This window comes from Apus apus, chromosome 1 (genome assembly GCF_020740795.1).
Source record: "Apus apus isolate bApuApu2 chromosome 1, bApuApu2.pri.cur, whole genome shotgun sequence".
NCBI classification, from domain to species: domain Eukaryota; kingdom Metazoa; phylum Chordata; class Aves; order Apodiformes; family Apodidae; genus Apus; species Apus apus.
In genome coordinates, this window is record NC_067282.1 from 142,993,048 (window position 1) to 143,011,246 (window position 18,199).

General features: G+C 38.4%; 1 protein-coding gene across 1 annotated transcript in view; it reads right to left on the reverse strand.

Moving 5' to 3' along the window:
* Window positions 1-290: 290 nt before the first annotated feature.
* IPO8 (importin 8) overlaps window positions 291-18,199 on the reverse strand; it is a 48,565-nt gene continuing 30,656 nt past the window's right edge. Inside the window, exons 21-25 of the mRNA XM_051616188.1 lie at window positions 16,934-17,154; window positions 9,727-9,932; window positions 8,064-8,297; window positions 7,304-7,420; window positions 291-6,606 (exon numbers count right to left, since the gene is read on the reverse strand). Coding sequence (XP_051472148.1) covers window positions 6,509-6,606; window positions 7,304-7,420; window positions 8,064-8,297; window positions 9,727-9,932; window positions 16,934-17,154 — 876 coding nt within the window. The 3' untranslated portion in view covers window positions 291-6,508. The remainder of the gene's footprint in view (window positions 6,607-7,303; window positions 7,421-8,063; window positions 8,298-9,726; window positions 9,933-16,933; window positions 17,155-18,199) is intronic.

An 18,199-nucleotide genomic window follows, 5' to 3' on the forward strand; every position in this document is an offset into this window, starting at 1 on the left:
CTTACCTACATGAAATGACAGCAATGTTCTTTTGCAGGCAAAGCATGCACGTGAACAGCTGCCTTCACAAGTCTGAGATTAGCAAACACACAGTACTACACAAATGCACATATTAAGTCTAGATAAAACACATTTGTTTAAAATTAATTCTGGAGTGTTCTTGCAAATAAGTTTTATGGCTGTACGAGGAGAGGCTATAAAATGAGATTGGGCTCCTTGGTAGGTGGTATGTAACATTTTTTTTTAAGAAATATTATTCCTCCCATATATATGCACAACAGATGTAACACTCGACCTAAGCAGTAAGATTTATTACTATTTTTAAAGCAAATTCAGCACAGCTTAAGAGAACGCTGTACAGAATTCTTTAAGCTGCGAAGAGGTTCTTCTTGTTGTCGATGCATGTTTTGCATTTGTCAATACTTGCCCTCAAACCCAATCCACAGTTTAGTATTTTCAGCTTCTTCCAAAGGTGATGATCCTGCAATCCAATCTGCTAATGTAGCACATAACAGTTGCTCTCCAGTCACTGCAGGCACAGGCCCATGTCTTTGCTTTCAATATCAAAAGAGCTCTGCATGACCTCTTTGGCATCTTTTTGAGCACAAACACATTTCAGGTGATTTACATTGAGGTGACTACCAAGAGCACATGCAATCAAAAGCTATTTTCACACATTATTTGGCAATGAAAAAAAAACATTACAGCTGTGATAAAAGAATGTAGTCTCACTTACATTGTCTTACATTCATTTCTTTACCCCATGCACTATTGTATAAATATTTGTTGTTTCATATTTTTTTCAGGGGCCATAGTTCTTCTGTATTCTAAAAATAACCTCCTTACGCATAGTCTTCTCTGAAACTTTCAAAGCATTGTTGTTCTTTTGTTAAGCTCATTTCCAACATCTCTGTCCAGGGTAAGTAGTGAGAGAAATATGTGCAACTTTACTAAGAAACATGTTAAAAATATCTAAAAATGAGGAACAATTCTTGGATAAACACCTTCAATGATAAACAGCCCTGTGAAAAATCAATAGGCCTCCATATCACATACTAAGTTTGTATTTTGCATAAGGGCAAGAAACCTGAAAATTAAAACATACCTGAACATACTATTAAAATCCCGTTTCAAGAAAAGACTCATTTTTGTTCCTCAACAGCTTCAACTGACAAGCCAGTTTTCAGTTTTTGCATTTCACTTCATCTAACACAGTCCTGGATGGTCCAGCAGGCAGCCTCTGATCAACACTGTTCACCTCAGGTGAATCCTGGAGCTGACACTGTTGTATTCAAATTGAAGAAATCAATGCATCTGAAAGTTCATTTCCCACCCCACTATGCACATAGCTAAGCACTTAAAATTGTGAACCTCTATCCCAGTATTAATATACCACATGCCTCTCATTCTTCTGATCTGGACAACTATCAGCTTGTAGATCAAATTGCTTTCCGATTACAAGCTCAAAGCATTTCACCAAATTCAGGGATGCCCAAGCACGTTATCTTCGTGGAGAACAGCATGGGATGAAGCTCATGGATGCTCCTCTGGAAGATCCAGGCAACATCAGGAACACTGCAGATCTGAGATCATATTAAATTCATCACCTCAGTTTGAATGGATGCTTTCCCAATTCATCACAATTCCACATGCCTGCAGATTCTCTCTCAACTGATGTTCCCCAAAACTCTTTAGCTAGGGAGTTGTTCATCGGTTAGCTTCCTAGACATAGAGCACTTCACGTAGCCCTTTAGTAGGAGATACACTGACAAACCTTGAAGAAAGGCTGGAATCACACTCGTTGGTGACTGCACATCAGTCAGGACAAGAGGTTCACAGACTTTTTAAAGGGATGCATCTGTTTTCTGCCTGAGAAAAAGCATATTAAGTCTTTGTCTCTCTTGATAAGAGCTGTCACATTCAGGGTACTGATAGCCATACAGATGTTGCAGATCCTATTTGAAAAGTATCTAAGTGCATTTGCAGTGAGTATTTGAATTAGATCCACAGGCCAGGGGATTTTTGACCTGTCTTGTGCACAAGCACTGCTTTAGTTCTCTTTTATTTTACACTGGTTTTGTTTGTTTGGTTTTACAAAAGCAGGAGCAGTGGAAGAGGTGTCAAAAGCAAGCAGCTTGGCCTGTTCATATATCCTCTTTAGAATATAGCTTTTTGCTAAGACTTTCTGGTATCTGGAATAGTGCCTGGCTTCCTTTACCCTGGGAACATCCCTTTACACTGGGAACATCCATCTCCACTCTATCCCATCCATTTGGGGTAAGATTTGACATCTGCAAGAAGAAGAGTGCTATTTTCACTCATAAGGCCAAGAAGATGATAGCCATCCCTGCTATAGGCTTTGCTGCAATGAGGGAAACACAATTCTCTGTTCCTCTGCAAAGACAGTCTCTTGGATTTGAAGAGTGTCCTCAATCAGAGACAGAGACTGTTGAGGAACTGCCTGCCAGACTGTCAAATGTTATCAAAAGCTTGACGAGGGCATATCTCAGTACTAGGACTGAGTACTCCATTACATAGTATATTTGGAGCATAGTGTATCCTTTGAGCAAAATTCAGTGCAAGCTTTGGGGATTTCCAAGAACCTATACTAAGAAGTAAAAGAACAGAAACACTCATCAAGCCAGAGGCACAAGTGAGGAGTTTTTGTAGTTCTGTACCATCTGCTGCCATACATAAAATGAGAGACTTTGTTCTATAGATAGAACTGCAATGTATAGGTTGCATTGCATAAAGAACAACAGGATTTAAAAAAAAAAAAAAATTAAGCTTTACCTTTTCAAGTATTTCAAATATCCCCTGTAACACGTGATAACATAGTGGTTGGCAAACAGAAGGAGGGAAGAAAAAAGGCTGAAAAGTACTCTGGAGACAAAAGACAGTTAATCATTCATGTTGTCTGCAATTCCTTTGGCTTACAAAAGTCTCAGGACAGACTTTTGTTTTATAGTTAAAAAAAATCCTCTACTGTCCTACCTTCTCTTCTCTACAACATATGACAGAATCCAGAGTCACAAACAGCCTGGACTTCACAGGCAAAGAACATGGCCTAAAGCAGTTCATTTCATGTCTCCCTGACACCCCCACAGGCATCTTTTCCCCCTAAAGCAAAGAATCTCACAATATCATTTTGTGCAACATTCTTTACACATTTTGATTTACACTCCCAAAGCACATTTATTTCAATCACACTGTGCATACCTGTAGGTTTGGGGGGATTTTTGAAGTTTGAGGGTTTTTTAGCTTTTTCCTTAGCTTGATATTCTTCACTCTTCCTGGAGCTGGCCATTTTGATGAAAGATTTTCCTTTGTATAATGAAAGCAAATCAAGTACTTCAACTTTGAAAGAGAGAGAGAGTGCAAAAAGAAACAGCCAAAACGTGTGGTGATTCTTATTTTCCTTTCAAGAGTGACAAAACAGCATATGCAATTCAACACCCAGGATCAGTTAATTTTATCTGAAAAAGCAGCTTAGCATGTAAGTTTATATTTGCTATGATTATAACCTACATAGTGCTAATTTCCTATGTAAAGCCCCCATGATGCCCATACCAGTCACCTCACACTTTGGGGGCATGGGGCAACATAGATCACCTGTTACCAAACTTTGTTTTATTTTACAGTACATTCATGATTCTCTGTACTTGCAATGACAAATGCATCATGCTTGGTTGGCCCATGCTGGTATGTGATATTCCATGACTACCTTGGCTTCAAAGTGAGACAGTAATGCACATCTGTGTTACTCTCCCTTTAATGTAGTACAATGCTGGACACAGCTCAGAAAGAAATCCCTAAAATCCATTACCTATTTATGATGATGTACAAACAGATATTTATCATGTTAAAAGAGAACCATATGTTAAAGTGGAGGCTAGAGCCAAATAAATCTTTTTGGATGAAAACCCTTTTCAAAAAAAAGGAGTAAAATAATTAACATTTGCTTTTGCCAGTAGAAACATTTACTCATGAATCTCCTGGGAAGGGAAGGGCATTTAACCTTTTTACATGCCATCCCCTCAGACATCTCTGACCCCCACTGCCAAACAGACAACAAAGATTCTCGACTCCATGCTGCTGATTAAACCCCTTGTAAGAAACATCTGGATGAAATTTTCTTGGCAGTTGATTTGAAAAGTATACAAGAAGCAGAACGAGGGAGCAGCCATAGTTCAGCTGAGTGACACAAAGATGATGTTATGGAAAAGCAGATTTTTCCTTCAACACATTAACTCTTAAATATTAGCTTGTGACTGTGTAAGCAACCTCATTAGCAGAAAAAAGTAAGTCTCTCATCTACTCTGCATGCCAGTGTACAGAAGGCAGATAGGCTTTGAAAGAAACCAAACTCAACAATCTCTTCACTTTAAATAAAAGAAGAAATGGCTTAAACAGTTTACCTGCCTAATACTTGGTTCAATTGTCAGGTTAAGAGAGACATCATCCATGTCTTTCACTTCCAAAATCATGTCTTAAATTCATGAAGGATTTCAAAATTACTATGGTTTTGGAGAAACTCTCCAACAAACCAGAAGTAATGCCTTCCTACTGCCTCAGTCAATAGACCCCCAGGCCTAAATTATCAAAAGTGACCTATAGTTTTCATTAAAAATAAACATTCACAATAAAGGATGTCCTCTGCTGCTTGAGCTTACAGAGCCTATCCAACGCAGCTCAATGTATTGTTCCCTTTTGGAAATACAGATCTTGGAATTCTCATGGTTTCTTGTATGTACAACAGACTTAAAAGTGAGATATTTTCACTGTACCTAATAAGTGAGTAGCAGCAGTGAAAAACTTCCACAAGGCCAAATTTACTCTGCAGCTGCTCTGGGGGAGAAGAAAAAGAAAAAAAAAAGGCAGCAGCAGAGAACAACACCAGAGGACTATGACACAATGGTGCAGGAGAAAGGAAAGCAGCAGAGAACATTCTGCCCTGCAGCTGTCAGGCTGAGAAAATTCCAGGGAATGGGGCAAGGAACAGGCAGAGACACTTGGGTGTTTTCAAGCAGCCACGGTGTAGAGTGCCTAAGATTTATCAGACTGAATTGCAATTACTCTAACATATGAAAAATGAAAGCTTCAGCACAGTGCAGGGCCAGCCATGTGTAATTAGATGGGGTATGGGAAGGGCTTTGATTTTTCAGTTGAGACACTGCTCTAAAGACATACATTATCAGTATGTGCTTGAAACTGCTACATATTTTTAAGTGATAAAGAAATTAATACATACAGACAAAATCTGGTCTAAACATTTTATCTCCAATCCAAACTTCACATTCTAAAGCACCCCTGCTTACATTGGCTACGCCACTGTAATCCCAATAGATCTAAAGAAGGGGCACCTATTCAAATTAGTACTGCTATCAGTTTCTTTCTAAATGAACATATTCACAAACATCTTGTTAGATGTGTTTCAATTTATGAGAAACCAGTCTTTGAAATTTAGGCAGAAAAAAAAATCTGGCAGATAATTAAATTTCAGTGTAGGACAAGAACAGCCAGATGGAATGCAAACCAGAATTTCAATCACATAAGTGTAAGAGTAAGAAGAAATAAGTTTGGAGCTCTCTTTCTTCTATCAAGGTAAATAAAATATTGTAAATATTTTGTACCACACTATTCAGTTTTACCACTGGAATGGTAATGAATTCATAAAAACAGAAAATTTGTTTATAGAATCCCAAGTAAAATCCAATATTCATAAAAAAGAGTGGAAAGAATAAGTTGTCATGTAGAATATCGACGTGCGAGGACCACACCATCTTTCCAGGCAGGAGGTAATTCAGGGTAGCCACCTGCCATGAGTGCCATCAAAACTCAAGTTTGTTGAATTCATGGCTATAAAAAATAATTTAAGACTTCTGCATCAAGGGAAAATCTGCAATTTTAAGACCCTCTGATGTGGCCAGTGTATGCTTTGCAACTCCAGCAGACACCTCCCTCTACACATCTCATCTGCACCAAAGAGGGAAGATGAGATAAAATTCTGAACCCAGCAATGCATATGCAATCAACGAACAATTAAACCAAGCAGTAAAATGCAGGTGACTGGAAAACATGGAACCAAGGCTTACAGTGTATCAAGAAATGTCCTTACACTTAAAAAAATTATAATGCACTCCAGAATCCATTTGTTCAGGCAATTCATGTACAACAGAAGGCACTGTTATCCATACAAATCTATCAATTCTTCACAGCAAAAACCTGAGAAGTGCAACTCAATTAGATGCAGCCTGGCCCCTCCCAGTCATTCAGGTTCCTTGAGGACAAATGTTTCCTTTCAGTCCATCAAATTATAAAAACACCACAAGAATTTGTACATTACAGTAGCTGATTAGAAAGAGCATTCTGGTGGGGGAAGCACACTGCTATTTTCCAGAAAACCTTCAGCAGCATTAAATTACCCTCCCCTATCACTCAGAAGTCAGGATGATTTCAAGAAAATGCAATGATGAGACCTTTCCCATTGACCTTTGTAGCTGATCCTTCAGTTGCCACCAGCAGTACCTCCAGCAAAGTTAAATGCTGAGATCAGTCCTTTGTTGTCAAATGTGTAGCCACTTTGTTGTTCTATTGTCTTAGTCTCTGGAATACAAAGAACAGAAAGGATATGAAAAATAGCCTAAAGAGAACACTTTTGCCAGAGACAATACAACTCAGCTAAGAATGCAAAGTTGTGGAAAAAACTCTTGAGTCAAAATGCCATTCTCTCAATGCAGTGACAGTAATAAATTACACTCAGATTTCTCTAAATGCATAGACACTCTCATAGTTCTACAACTGAACTGAGAAATTAATCCTTTACAGAATCAGTCTATATTACACTATTCTGCTTGCTTTTTCATTAGATCTGAATTTATTTTCCACAATGCAAGCTTTCTAAACATCTAAAAGCTCACATTGACTGTGAAGGCAATGTTAGTGGCTAAAAAGTTACAAAACTGCTAAACTCATAATAATCCATAGTTATCTTCATCATATGCCTGGCTGACAGCCAGATACTGCCTTGATTTACTCTTCATTTCAACTGACAGTTTGTGCAAAAAACAAGTTGTACCCTATTCAAACAGCAGTACACGTTAATGAGAATGACATTAATTAGAAGCTAAAGTAATCTGAGTAACATACACTTCCAGACAAGGGATAATATAACTTGAATATCCTACTTGTGCTTCTCAGGAAATGTTAAGTAGCACAGAGACTTATTCTCTCCGTTGTTCCAGATGAGATGCAGTTACAGCACCCCTGCAACAGGTAAAACGGCCCCAGAAAGGTGACTCACGTGCAGCATTTCGTCGGTGTTCTGCTAATGTATAGATTTCCTGCAGCTGTTTCTTCTGATCCTCACTCAACGGGGCTGTCAGCGAGTGGTACCAGGCTGCATCTCGGCTCTGCACCGCTGCCAGAACAGGAATGGACGGAAAGCAATGAGCAGGTTACAATGCAAGTTAACTTCAGACAAGCAAAATGAAACACACAGAATCCCTGGTTGGTTTTAGAACAGGATTTGTACTGCAAAACTGGTTGAGTAGTCCTGTCAGTTTTCTTACCACAGAATCCCCACTGTAACCGAGACAATCCGTTTGGGGGAACTTAATTACATCCTCTGCTTTCTGAAATAAAAAGTTAACTATGAGGCCATTATTCATGGACAATGCTCAAAACTAAAAGCAATAGGATTAGCCAAAGAGGAAAAGGAGAAAATAATTTCTCCATTATGATTTCAGCATATAGAAAGTGACAAATATTTCTATATATAGCAGTCCCTCTAGTGACTGAGTCCCACTTATTTAGGCTGTGATTGAAAAGTTCTGAAAGAGAACATGAGGAGGATTAATCTCCAGCTGTATTTGCTACCATTTGTTTTTTGAAGTACTTGCAAGTAAAAAAATAATAGAACTAACATTAGAAAGGGACACCATATTTTCCAGCTTCAGTAATCTAAACTACTACTTGTAACAAAGAAGAGGGTTTTTCACTGTGATGACCATAAACAGCTCCAAACTATTTCAATCATGCTATATCATTCTGCAAACACATACTTAAAAGTGCTTGTGTAAAAAACTGGTATTCATCAACACCATTTTCAAGGTCGAGAGGTGTGCTGAACCCTTCAAGAGCAGTCTCTTCCAATGCATCTTCATCCCAGTCATCATCATCATCATCTTCGTCCTCTTCTTCTCCACCTCCACCACCACCTCCTCCTCCTCCACCATGGTTCTCTTGCATTGCCTGGCTCACTTCATTTGTCTCCTCCTCGTCACTTGGTATCTCTTCTGCAAAAGCATTGATGTGTTTTGTAAAACAAAATTTAAAAAGTATAAGAAGACTGACTTATGGATGAAAACCAGTTTTAATAAATCTAGGTTTTGGCTAGAAAGGGGACCCTCTGTTAACACCCTTCCCCCAAAATCTTAGAAGAATTGGAAAAATGAAGCTGTTAAAATGCTTTCTACACTGAAGCTCAGTTGAACTGATGTTTGTAAGCACACCTGGGAATGTGAAACTGCCAAATTTTTTCTTCGTTCATTTATGCAGTCATTGTGCAATTACAGGATCAAAAAATTTTGAGAAAATGTGTCTTTGACAAAGTGTTTCATCACTTGCGCAGACTTCATAAATTGACCACAAAAAAAGAGAAAACCAGATGTAGGTCAAATGTCTGCCTGCTATTCTTCAGTGCTCTTTTATTTGAACGAACTTAAAATAGCATCTTTGGCTTAGTTTTACCTTCCATTCTGCTTACGAAACAACTATTACAACCTGAATTAAATACAGTTCCAACGTGCAATTCTAAACACTGCTATTTCTTACTTTAAGAAATATATTTCTGACTTATAATCAAGATTTTAAAAATTCCCCTCCAATTCCAAACCTTCAGCTTTTCTTGTGTGAACAATTTAGAAGAAATAAAGATGACTATATCTTCAACAAGCAGGGACTGAATCACAGGACAGAGATTTGAAAATTACTGTGCTCTTTCCATACTGTGTTTCTATGCATTGAGAATAACTCTGCAATTCCATTACTGTAGAATCATGTGTAAAAAAATTAGTGAATTACACAATATGCTTCCTTCTGATCTAATTTGCAGACCTCAAACCATGTATCTCCAGTTTCAAGTCCAATACAGCCAGAAATATCTGCCTGCAGCAATGTGTAAAATTCACTCTCCACAATTCCCCCCACAAGTTATTCTCTGATGTTTTTTCTCTTCCACCAGACACAGCAGTAAGAGGTCTGTCTACTCTAGGAACCTCAGCTGTCTCAAACCCCAATTTGCAAATCACTTTCCATTTGGACCCAGGAGACTTGCTAGAATTTCCTTCAAAATTCAACCAAACAGGTCTTTCAAGGTACTAGAACAACTTCTTTCCACAAATCAAGAATATAACCAGTGCAGTCCTGGAAAACCCCTGTTGCCTGTGTGAGAAGACAGAGCACATAACCCAGAAGAGTGGACTTGCAGGTTTTATTGCTGCTCTTAAACCAATACTACCCTTGCACAAAGTGTTAGCCCTTATACACTATAATGTTTTTATTACATTTTGGGAGGAAAAATCAATTCCTAAGATGAACTTTCAAGAACCCAGTAAGCCGAGCTATTTTCAGCAGCCTAATGAGTCTTATAAATGAACTGCAATTTCTTACCCCCTTTAAATTAAATCCAGACAAAATCCACAATGTGAAAAGGGGAGATTTTACCATTATCTTCTGCAACGTGTTTTTCATCTTTAGCATGATCCTCATGTTCTGTGAGCTCTCGTGAGGCGCAAACTTGTTTTAAACCCAGGAAGAGGAGAAGGATTGATGGGACAATCTGAGCAGCAACAGCATCCACTGCAGGTGGCCGGTTCTGCAATTCCATTAAGATGCTCAGTCCTATTATACACATCTTTCTGTCATGGAGTCTGAAAAAACACACACTTGTTAGACAAAAAAAAAGATTTTCACTGCAAGGATATGTAGAGATCATTAAAGCCCTGGTGCTTGACATGGCAGAAGACAATGTCACAGAGAATAAGTTCAAAGTCCCTAAACACATTCTTTCCTTTGTTCTCAATACAAGTTCCCCATCCAAAAAGTACTCATCCAATAACCATTACATACCTTTCCAGCACTGGTCAAATTCTTGTAACAACTGTTTCTGATTACCAAATGCAAAGTTTGTAATACTAAATAAATACTGTTTCATAATTATGTAGAATATCTTGTCTTTAATAAAGCATTTGATACAGATTATCATCATTAAATAGGATGGAAAATTAATTTGCCTTGGCTTCGAGAGTAGTACTGTTGCAGGGATTGAAATCAGCAAAAGACTATCAGAGAAATGATAAGCAGGAATGCACTGAATTGCAGGGTGCACATATGGAGTGCCACAGGGTTAGCTGTATTTAAACATGTTTATTAAAAACTCATCAGAATGGCTGCATTATACATCCAATTTCCAACATAAACTTGAGATGCATTGGTAACTCCAGTGAAAGCAGGGAAATAAGTGGCACTACACTCAAACAGGGAACTTGTAAATGAGGTAAATGTTTATCTCCAGTAAAACAAACTAGAGATAATAGAAGGGAAAAAAAATAATGAAGTAAGTAGCAGAAAGATTTTTATTTGACCATAGCCAGGAAACTAGGTAAGAGCCTATGCTCTTAAAAATAAGAATGGATTTTCACTTCCAGAAATAGAAGATATTTGCAAACAAGACAGGGAAAAATTTTCTAACTGCCTCTGCAGATACTCTTCAGTTCTCCTTTACTGGAAATATCAGTAGTATTCAACTCTCCTCTAACATTATGGTATTTTATTATTATGGGTTCAAGAGGAGCTTGTTTTATTTGAACTATTCAATTTGATGCTGACAGACTCTGTGAAAGCCTTCTAGAGGACAAGTAGTTCCAGAAAGAAGTTTCAGAAAGACCTACAGCAAATCTCCAGAGCTGACAGAAAATGGCCAGACTCTCAGTAGGTACCTCCATTACTGAATCAGTTTTCCTTTGGAACAAAGAGAATATAAGCTGAAAGAGAAGAAACTAGTAAGATGCGAACCATAGACTGCAATAAAGCTTACAGGGTAATAGCCAACTCAATCCACCACTTCAAAAATTGTTGTCAAAATGCAATTTTAGAAGTGCTTACAATTTCATTACCAAAGATCCCATACAACATGTTACTGAACATGTTAGTTAGTATTCTTTAAGTAATACAAGTGATCATGTATTGCAGATTTCTGACCTTTATATGTGCTTTAAAGAGGTTGGGAATCTGGAGGGATTTCATTATACCTCCCACGCTGTTAGTCCCACTAGGGCTTAGGCAAGTTATTCCATTTTCAGAGTAGTTGACAACAATAATAAATTACATATGACCATGCAAAACGTTACGATCACAGAAGACCTTCCAAGAAAAACAAAGTCAACTAGCATAACAAATGACATGCTTTGTCATGTTTGGTTTGGCTGCTCCATTACACGTGTTGAAAAATGTACTAAAACACAAGTAGGTGAAGAGTGTCCTTCCATGACTGCTAACAGCAATACCCCCTTTTCTGAAGGAAAGGGGCACAAAAGAGGGCATACAAAGCAATCAAAGAAACTGAGCCAGGGCAACAGGGCCTGCTTTCACAAAAAAAAAAAAAAAAAATTAAACCCCTTACTACTATCAGTTTATTTATATTGAAAACAAATTCATTGCCATTTGCTCTCATGCCAACACTGTGAAGATCAAAATCCAAGCTAAAGATGATGCTACCTACAGACAAAGCATAGCTTCTTTGGAAGAGTTGTCCTTACTGCAAGTACAAAAGGAAAGAACTTCCTCTACCTCCTGTCCCTGCCAGCACCTTCACCCAAGTTTGATCTAAGCTCTGTAATCCATGCACAAGACTTCTATCCTGCATCTTGACACTAGGAAGCCATGAAATTGCTTCAAGACCCAAATGTTTGATGAAGCAATTTCAGTGCACAAGTGCCAGAGTAGTTAATGACACTTGGCACTACCTTCTATAATACATTTGAAAAAGCTGCCATTACACAATGCCAATTGCAAAATGCAACACAGAAAAACGTAAAAAACCCCTAGTAATTAGTGGCTTAGCTTCATACTAAATTATCTCTTCTGGACAGCAAACAAAAGTGCAAGAATCAAGCATTGCTGTCTAAAAGGGAGTCATCATTAGGAACCAGCCCAAACAGCCAAAAACCCAACATATTTGTCATGCTCCATTTTCAAGCTTTTAAACAGAGAAGCTGTAAGAATGAACACGCCTTCAGAATATGCATGTTATGAGAAGGCCTAGCAGGACAGTGGAAATTGAGGCATGAAGCCATCTTTAGTGACCCTGAGCCAAAAAGAGGCTTGTTTCTTCCACCTGCTAGCAGAGACAAACAGAAGGATAAGCAACTGCCATGCCTGAAGTTCTACTATGCCGCAGCTGTATCAAGAACCCAAATAAGTGAACAAGCAAAACAGAGTTTTATGTAATTTACATAGTTTAATAATGGTGAAGAATTATTTCAGGACCACGCCCTGGCTATCAAAAGGCTCATTATTTCAGCACCCTTGCATCTGCAGAGAGGGAGCCTGGACACTATTATTCTTAGTTCTTTGTGCTTTGAGATCTGAACTTACTTGCTCAGCAGCACACAATGGTCCTCCCTAACAATCATGTACTCTGCTTGCCCCCTGGTATATCAAGCCTGGAGTACTAAACATGCAACACGTGGCAGTGCAATGCACAACTCCTTGACAAGTTATTTTTAACAAGCTGCTTGTGGTCTTCATAATCTGTAGGGCCTTTTCTTGCTAATACACTTCCTTTCAATACAGGACAAAAAGACCTAAGAATCTTTTGTATTTTAGACCAAGCTGGAAGCATTTCAAAGGGAAATCACTAAGCCCTTACTGGTTTGCTGTGCTCCTTTATGTGAGGATCACATTGCTTCTATTACATCAATCCAATTCCTGGACAAACTGCAAATAATTAGCCATTTCCTTCTAGTTGCAAAGTTGGAACCAACTCTGTTTTCCTATATAAGACTGGAATTTCATATGCAAGACTGAGAATACTAGGACATCTAAGTATTTAAACTCTTATAAAATAAATTCCCCTACTCAGCTTCTAAAAAAAATAAAACTACTTACTGAGGTGGGGTTTTTTTAAGCAAGTTATATTTTCTTTTCACACTAGCTTCCACAAAACAATTTTTAGTATGAGAGCAAGCATAAGTCACACAGCAGTCTCAAACAAATTTCAGCTGTCAGGGAAATGGTGGAAAGCAGTAAGGAACAAATATTTCTACAAATGGCTTTTCAGTTTGAAGTTATAGTAGAAAACATTAAGAAATACATAACTACAGTATACTGTGGTACATGGGTGTTATGGGGCACACATCCACAGATGTGTAGCATCCACTTTCTGCACAGTCTTAAAATGAGATCTGAACTCTCCTTGCTTGGAAAATTTTTAATTTTTGAAATTTCTGATCAATTTTAAGTAGCTTCCCTAATTTTAATAACACGGAAAAACAGATACTTACCTTACTGAATCTACTTCTCCCTGCCCCCCAAGGTACATTATTCCCATATATTCCATCTCACACATTCAGAAGTGCTGTTCAAGAAATGCTGCATACTTTTTGGCAAAAAATGCTGGCTCCAGCCTTAGAGCATGCAGACACACACAACCCTACTGCTGGCAGAGCAGGAGCTATGGCTACGAAGTTTACAGAGGCAGAAGAAGGACAGAGGGGTGTGACAAAGCATCTTGAAGAGCCAGTGTTACCAGTAAGTCACAAATTCCCGCACAGCTGACAAAGAAATGGCAGTAAGATTATCTTGGTCCTTCACCTAGAAGTGGATTTACTTTGATCGTCTCCAATTTCCCTAGAATGTGTAAGTCTTCCAATTGATTTGAATTTAAGCCTAAAAGTGCCTCTTGCTGGAAAGCAACCTATCCATAAACCAAAGCAGCAGTAAATGATGGCTGGTGAGGAAAAGGAGTAAAATTCAGGGTCCCCACTGCTGTCTTCACTGATGAAAATACATAAAGTCTGCAGGCATGGACCTAAAGAAGGGTTTCAAGAAAGCCAGAATTTGTTTGCATTTCTGTCTTTTCCTTTTCAGTTAGACCTCTGAACATCTGGCTGCTGTTCAGATGACGATCCTTACTACTGTTACTTAAAGGGGGCCTGTAAGAAAGATGGGGACAAACATTTCAGCAGGGCCTGTAGTGATAAGACAAGGGGTAACGGTACTAAACCAAAAGAGGGTAGATATTTCAACTAGACATTGGGAAGATATTTTTCACAATTAGGGTGGTGAAACACTGGAACAAGTTGCCCAGAGAGGTGATAGAAGCCCCAGCCCTGGATTCAAGGTCAGGTTGGACAGGGTCCTGAGCAACCTGATCCAGTTGAAGATGTCCCTGCTCAATGCAGGGAGGTTGGGCTAGATGGCCTTTAGAGGCCCCTTCCAACATGAACCATTCTATGATACTAAACAAATGGTTTTCTAGAAGCAGTGCTGTCCTGTGGGAGAGGGAGGAAGTCCCTCCCAACACCCTGCAGTGCCTGACAAACAATACTATAGCAAAAGAAGCCCTGGAAGCCACATACTGAAAAGACAGCACTGAAGAAGAGTTAAGCCGTATTACAGATACTTATTTCAGTGCTGGTAGCAGCCAATCAGATAAGATAAATTTTAATATTCTGCTGCCATTCAAGTGCAAAGTTCAAGCAGAATCCAGCATAATGATACCTGTGTTTCTATTTCATAGGTTTTGTCAACCTTTGTTTCAGCTCTGAAGAAGAAGTTGGTTGAACCACAGTTACAGTAGCTGATGATTTTTGACACAAAAGAACTGAAAGTTAAGCTGTATCTCACAGGAGTAATTGAGGTTGGAGCCTAGTCAGATCTGTAACATTTTATCCCTCTGGATCTGACTAATTTCGCACCAGTGCTCCAACTGTTTCAGGCTACAATTCTGTTCCATTTTTATTTTCCTTTAAAAAAGGAATGACAAGTTTACCACCTGTAGGGAATATCTTCTTTCATACTGTGTCTGTATGCATTCAGCATTTGATATGCAGTAGAAAAAAGGGCAGCACAAAGAGCTGAATCTCAAGAACTTTGCTTCAGCCATAAAAAAAAAAATCAGTACATGGAAATCCTAAAACATCTTGCTCTTTTCTGAAGTCAGTAAATATAAAAATAATTTAGTAATTAACAATAACATTACCACAAGGTGTGGGAGAACTAGACTTAAAGGTACCGTTTTTCAGCCACTGGCTTGCAAAAATAAATGAGGGACATTGGGTCCTTTATGCCTTCTTTGGCACCAACTCAAGCAACCCCTCTAATTGACAAGACGTGTATTTATGTCAAGATACAGGACATACTGTAGACATTTTATATACACAGCAGGTAGAAGACATCAGAATGGTTGTGATATTATGAAATGTCTTGTTTTGTTATAATATATAAGCAATTTTCCCCCCACTTTTTATCTGTTTAACTTAGAACTTCTAGTTCATTTGTTTTTTTCTGAGAGACTGCTATAGTAATACCTTCAAATACAGACACAAATGGGGAATCTGCACAAAGCCTGCATACACCAAAGCAGGCATTTTGCTGAGAGCAAAAACCGCATATACCAGTTGGTTATTCATTGATTTAGATTCACTATTTTATTATAGATACAAAAGAAGCAATGCAGTGCTATAATGCGTAACACAGTTCTAAATTCCAGATGGACACTGAGGCATTAATGCAGCAACACCAAGATGGCACAGAATTCTGTTCAGGGAAGATTAACTCAAATAAGAAACCATCTTATAAGAAGCCCTCTAGAGACTTGTTTAGAATTGGAAAGAAAAGACTGTGCCAATAAAAACCAGGTACGTAAAGAATGACAACCTAAAATAAGGTACACATCTGTGGGTCAAGAGCTGCCTGTCTCAACCCATCCTCATTCATGGTATAACTCCTAACACAGGCTATGCACAGACATGTTCTAAGCCTACCTGTACACCTGCAGTCAGTTGTCAGCCTCCAGTGACAAAACGTAACTCAGAGCAGGAAGGTGAGAGGTAGCTGCTAACTACATTTGACTGTCTGCTCTGCGCTTAAGAGGATTTGAATTTCACAGTCAGATGCCACGTCTCAGCTGAGAGGCAAGCACTGCCAAGCAAAGGACTTCACATCCTCCCCGCACCAAGTGCATGCTAAGCTATGTGATGACAGGCTTTGTCTGCCTTCATTTACTTTACAAATGTTCAGCTCCTGCACAAGTGAACACTAGTGCTGTGTACCTACCACATGGGCAAGGGAGGTCAGAATGAAGTTTAAGTTCAGGAGCATGCTAAACAGTCAGTATCAATGGCATAATGCTAAATACGTAAACTGATCATGAATAACTGGCAGGGACTAAAATTAGAGTGTGGGATTCACTGGACAGAATAATAGTGTTTTTTGACATTAAATGGAGCAGTTAAAAATACTTTACAAAATATAGATCAGAAAGTATGTATACAGTGTTTCCAAAAAAAAAGTTAACATCTCTCTGAAATCCTGCTGGTTAGCTCTGAATCCTACCCACGCTCAATGTATGCTGGACTATCTTTTGAAGAAGTAGATAATTTGTAATGAAGGATTTTTAAAGAATTCTGAAAGATGATATGTATTGTACCCTTGCATCCTCATAACACAGAAAATTCAGCATGTAGCTGAACAGACCTAGAAAAGTTACGTGGACATAGGTTACCTTTAATGGCACCACAGCAATTAGACCCAGAGTGGATGGCTGTTATTTAGACTAACCAAAGAACGAGAACTCTTCCACCAACATCACTAGGGACACAAACAGTCAAAATCAAGGACTTTTAAAAGAAAAGAACACAATACTTGCCCAAGAAAGCAGTCTGTATCATTCATCCACTGGTTTATGAACTGTGCAGTGATGGGCTCAGGATTGTGTGGAAATCTGATGTTCTCTAAGGTGTGCAGAAGTAGGTCAGGATTGTAGTAGAGTGCAGCTATGGCAACCTGAAGACACATGGTACGAAGCTCACTTGTTTTAACTCCTCTAGTTAACCGCTCCAGAACAGCCTCCACAAAGAGGGGAATACACTGGGCATATAAATATAAAAGAGAAAAAACCAAAAACAAACAACCAAGCATTACATACAGAATCACAGAAGCATAGGATACCAGGTTGGAAGGGACCTCAAGGATCATCTGGCCCAACCTTTCTTGGCAAAAGTGCAGGCATCTGACAACATAAACATTTAAAATACTTCTATCAGAATTCATCTCCAGAGTTACCTTGAGTTCAGGTATAACCTAGGAATGCATTCTATACACCTCCTAGTATAAAAGCATTTTAAGCTTCTTATTAAGAGCTTATAAATCCTCCCCAAAAGGTGAGTTTATTCAAGTAAAAGCAAACATACAAATTTCTACATAATTAAATAAACTTCTACAAAGATTTCAACATGCAGGTTAATGCTTTATAATATTTTGCAAAGCATTATTAGTGGTTTTAGTTTATGGGTTTCAGTTCAGTGTGCAACCATTTTAATTCACAGTCGTGAAGCTCAAGCCTTCCACTATATATTACATACATATTCCACTTCCTTCCACTACATATTTATTTCAATGCAAATGCATACAATTCACTTTAATCTCTTCCAGATTTCTTTAAAGAATAAAATCCTCTGGAGAACATTTTCACCTTCAATGACTTTAGATTTACATTGGTCAAGTTCCCTTGGTTTCAGTGAAATTAACTGAAAATTTATCACTGAAGTCCATGGACTGCACTGTGGCAACATCAAATACAATTTTGATTTTAGGCTGAAGTTTTATGTAAAACATGCGACCACAATTTAACCCTTAATAGGCAAAAGACTATCTAAAAGCGTGTTCTAAGCAATTCCAGAAAATTGTAATTATGTTTTTCCCAGCAATCACAACCCAGTCATGCTAAAAATTCTTCCTTTCCAAATGCATTGAGTAACTCCAAATACTAAAAAGGACCAAGTTCATATTGCTTGGAGAAACAACTTCAGTAGCTGGACAGACATAGTTAACCTCTCAGCCACAACAGTTTTATCAATGTGTATTTTGCATCAAAAGGGAAATCTTATTGAGAGAAAGCAAAAAAAAGGCAATC